Source organism: Triticum aestivum, chromosome 2D (assembly GCF_018294505.1).
Source record: "Triticum aestivum cultivar Chinese Spring chromosome 2D, IWGSC CS RefSeq v2.1, whole genome shotgun sequence".
Taxonomy (NCBI): Eukaryota; Viridiplantae; Streptophyta; class Magnoliopsida; order Poales; family Poaceae; genus Triticum; species Triticum aestivum.
Window position 1 is genome coordinate 19,610,530 of NC_057799.1, and position 2,855 is coordinate 19,613,384.

A 2,855-nucleotide genomic window follows, 5' to 3' on the forward strand; every position below is an offset into this window, starting at 1 on the left:
CTAAAAAAAATAGAAGCCTTGGCCCGGCCGGCCGGCCCAGCAGTCCAGCACGTAGGCGCTCGACGCCTCGACAGGAGCGGAGATCGCGACGGATCGCGAGTCGCGACGAGTCGACTCCTCGAGGCTGGACTGGTCCTCGTATCTAGAGTCCAGACTCCAGCGTCATTGGTCATCTTCGCCGAGTCGCCGATCGGCTATCGCGTCCAGCCTCCGAATCTCCGATCCAGGAACCAGGATTCGATCGCCAGGGCCTGCGCTTGCCTCTGGGCTCTGGCTCCTAAGTCCTATCGCCCCTGTCTCCGACACTTCGAGGCTCCGACGATCGCTCCGGTGTCTCCGAATCGCTGATCGCCCTTCTCTGGTATAGTTAATATGGGGCTTTTTTCCTATCTTTTTTCTTTAGATGACGCGTATAATAGTAACAGGAGAGCTCAATGTTTAATTCTTTATGTAATGTTGTTGATTACTTCATTATTTTAGGTGATATGGCACCGAAACATAAATCCGGTTGTGCGAAAAGGAAAAAATGTAAAAGGGATCTTGCACTTGCTGAATCACAAAAAGGGGCTCTAAAAATGTATTTTCCGGCAACAAGTAGTGTTGATGTCAATAATGATAATCAAATTGAAGAATCTGAACATGATCAAGATGATGATCATAATTCAAATGTTGATCATGAGGTCAATGAACAGTCCTCGGGCCAGGGTAAGTAATTAAATACCTTCAATTTTTTGCAGAAGTAAGTTAGTAACTAATTATAATTTCTTAAATTTAAATGTAGGTCTTGATGTTAATAAGGACAATACGGAGGAGGAAAATTTGCAGCCTTCACCCGATGCTCCGAATATTGATGAGCAGGTTGATTCTCTGTTATCACTATACGATCCTAGAACATGGGATAATCTTGACAACAGCAAACGGGATATTCTAATTGAAAAGGGGCCTGTGAGAGAAATGGATCTGGTGTTCCCAAAGGATGATGAGGGTAGACATTTCTCATATTTTTACTACACCAGAAAGTTAGCTAATGAAGAGGTTATTCACAGAGAGTGGTTGGTTTACTCTAAAGAGGTTGACAAAGTTTATTGTTTTTGTTGCAAGTTATTCAAATCAAATCAGAACAGGTCATTGCTAGCATCTGATGGATTGAGGGACTGGAGGCGTATTAGTGCAAGACTCAAAGAACATGAGGTTAGTGTTGAACACTTTACCAACATGAATACATGGAATGAACTAAGGTTGAGGTTAAGCAGAAACAAAACAATTGATGATGAGATGCAGCAGAAGGTTGCAAAGGAAAAAGAGCGTTGGAGACAGGTATTGCTCAGGATAGTTTCTTTAGTGAAGTTTCTTGCAAAACGTAATTTGGGATTTCGAGGAACAAATGAGAAGCTGTTTGAACATAATAATGGCAATTTTTTGGGCTCAGTTGAAATGATTGTTGAATTTGATCCTGTGATGCAAGAACATATTAGGCGCATTCAAAACAAGGAAATACATCATCATTATCTTGGCCATGGTATTCAGGATGAGTTGATCTTACTTCTTGCTGATTCCGTCAAAAAGTTTATCTTAAAGACCATCAAGGATGCCAAGTATTTCTCTGTTATATTGGACTGTACTCCAGATGTGAGCCATGAAGAACAAATGAATCTAATTGTGCATTATGTGAATATGTCAAGTAACATTCCAAGAGTCGAGGAGTTTTTCCTAGAGTTTTTAAAGGTTCATGATACATCAGGATTAGGGCTTTTTAATGTGTTGATGGATACATTGGACTCTCTTGATCTGGACGTTGCTGATGTAAGAGGGCAAGGTTATGAAAATGGTTCTAACATGAAGGGGAAAAAATCAAGGTGTTCAGAATCGCTTGCTTGAAGTTAATCCCAAAGCATTATATATGCCATGTGCATGTCATAGTTTAAATCTCACTCTTTGTGATATGGCAAAATCTTGCGAACATGCCATTTCATTCTTCGGTATTATCCAGCGTATATATGTACTGTTTGCACGTTCTACTAAAAGGTGGAAGATTTTGCTTGATAATGTTCCAGGTCTGACTCTCAAACCTTTGTCTGATACTCGTTGGGAGAGCCGAATAAAGAGTGTGCAACCTATAAGGTACCAAACTTCCCAAGTAAGATCAGCTTTGAAGGAGTTGGAGAAGACTGCTAGGGAGGATAATGATCCAGCTACAGTAAGTGATGCTCAATCTTTGTTCAAAGCACTTGGGCAATTTGAGACTTTAGTTGGTATGATTATTTGGCATGACATACTATTTTCTATTAATATGGTGAGCAAAATGTTACAAGAAAAAATGGTGTGCATCGATGCTACTCTAAAACACATTGATGGGGTCAAGTCATATTTTCAGAAGTATAGAGATGAAGGCTTCAATTCTAGTATTGAAAGTGCCAAAGCCATTGCGTTGGATATGGGCATAGAGCCCCAATTTCGTACAAAACGTAAAAGTAAAAGGAAGAAGCATTTTGATGAAATCAATGATGAAGATGAAGATCTACAACTGTCAGCTATTGAATCCTTCAGAGTTACATACTTTCTTGTCATTGTTGACACCGCAATTGCTTCATTGTCTAGTCGATTTGATCAGCTGAAGGCATTTGAAGATTTGTTTGGTTTCTTATTCAACTCAAATAATCTGAAGTCTTTGGATGAAAGTAGTCTACGCAAATCATGCACCACTTTTGCAAAAGCTTTTACTCATAAGAAGTCGCGAGATGTTGATCTTGATGATTTTTTCTTCGAGTTAAAAGTATTGCAACTAACCTTGCCAGATGCTTTGATGTCAGCACTTGAGATTCTTCAGTTTGTTACCGCTGCAAATTGCTATCCAA

At 40.0% G+C, this 2,855-nt stretch overlaps 1 protein-coding gene across 1 annotated transcript; it reads left to right on the forward strand.

Annotated features, from left to right (window-relative positions):
• Positions 1-485: 485 nt before the first annotated feature.
• Positions 486-1,878, forward strand: LOC123055535 (uncharacterized). The gene is made up of 3 exons (XM_044479520.1): positions 486-680; positions 745-777; positions 859-1,878. Exons 1-3 carry the CDS (start codon positions 486-488, stop codon positions 1,876-1,878), a joined length of 1,248 nt encoding a protein of 415 aa, XP_044335455.1.
• The last annotated feature ends 977 nt before the right edge of the window (positions 1,879-2,855 follow it).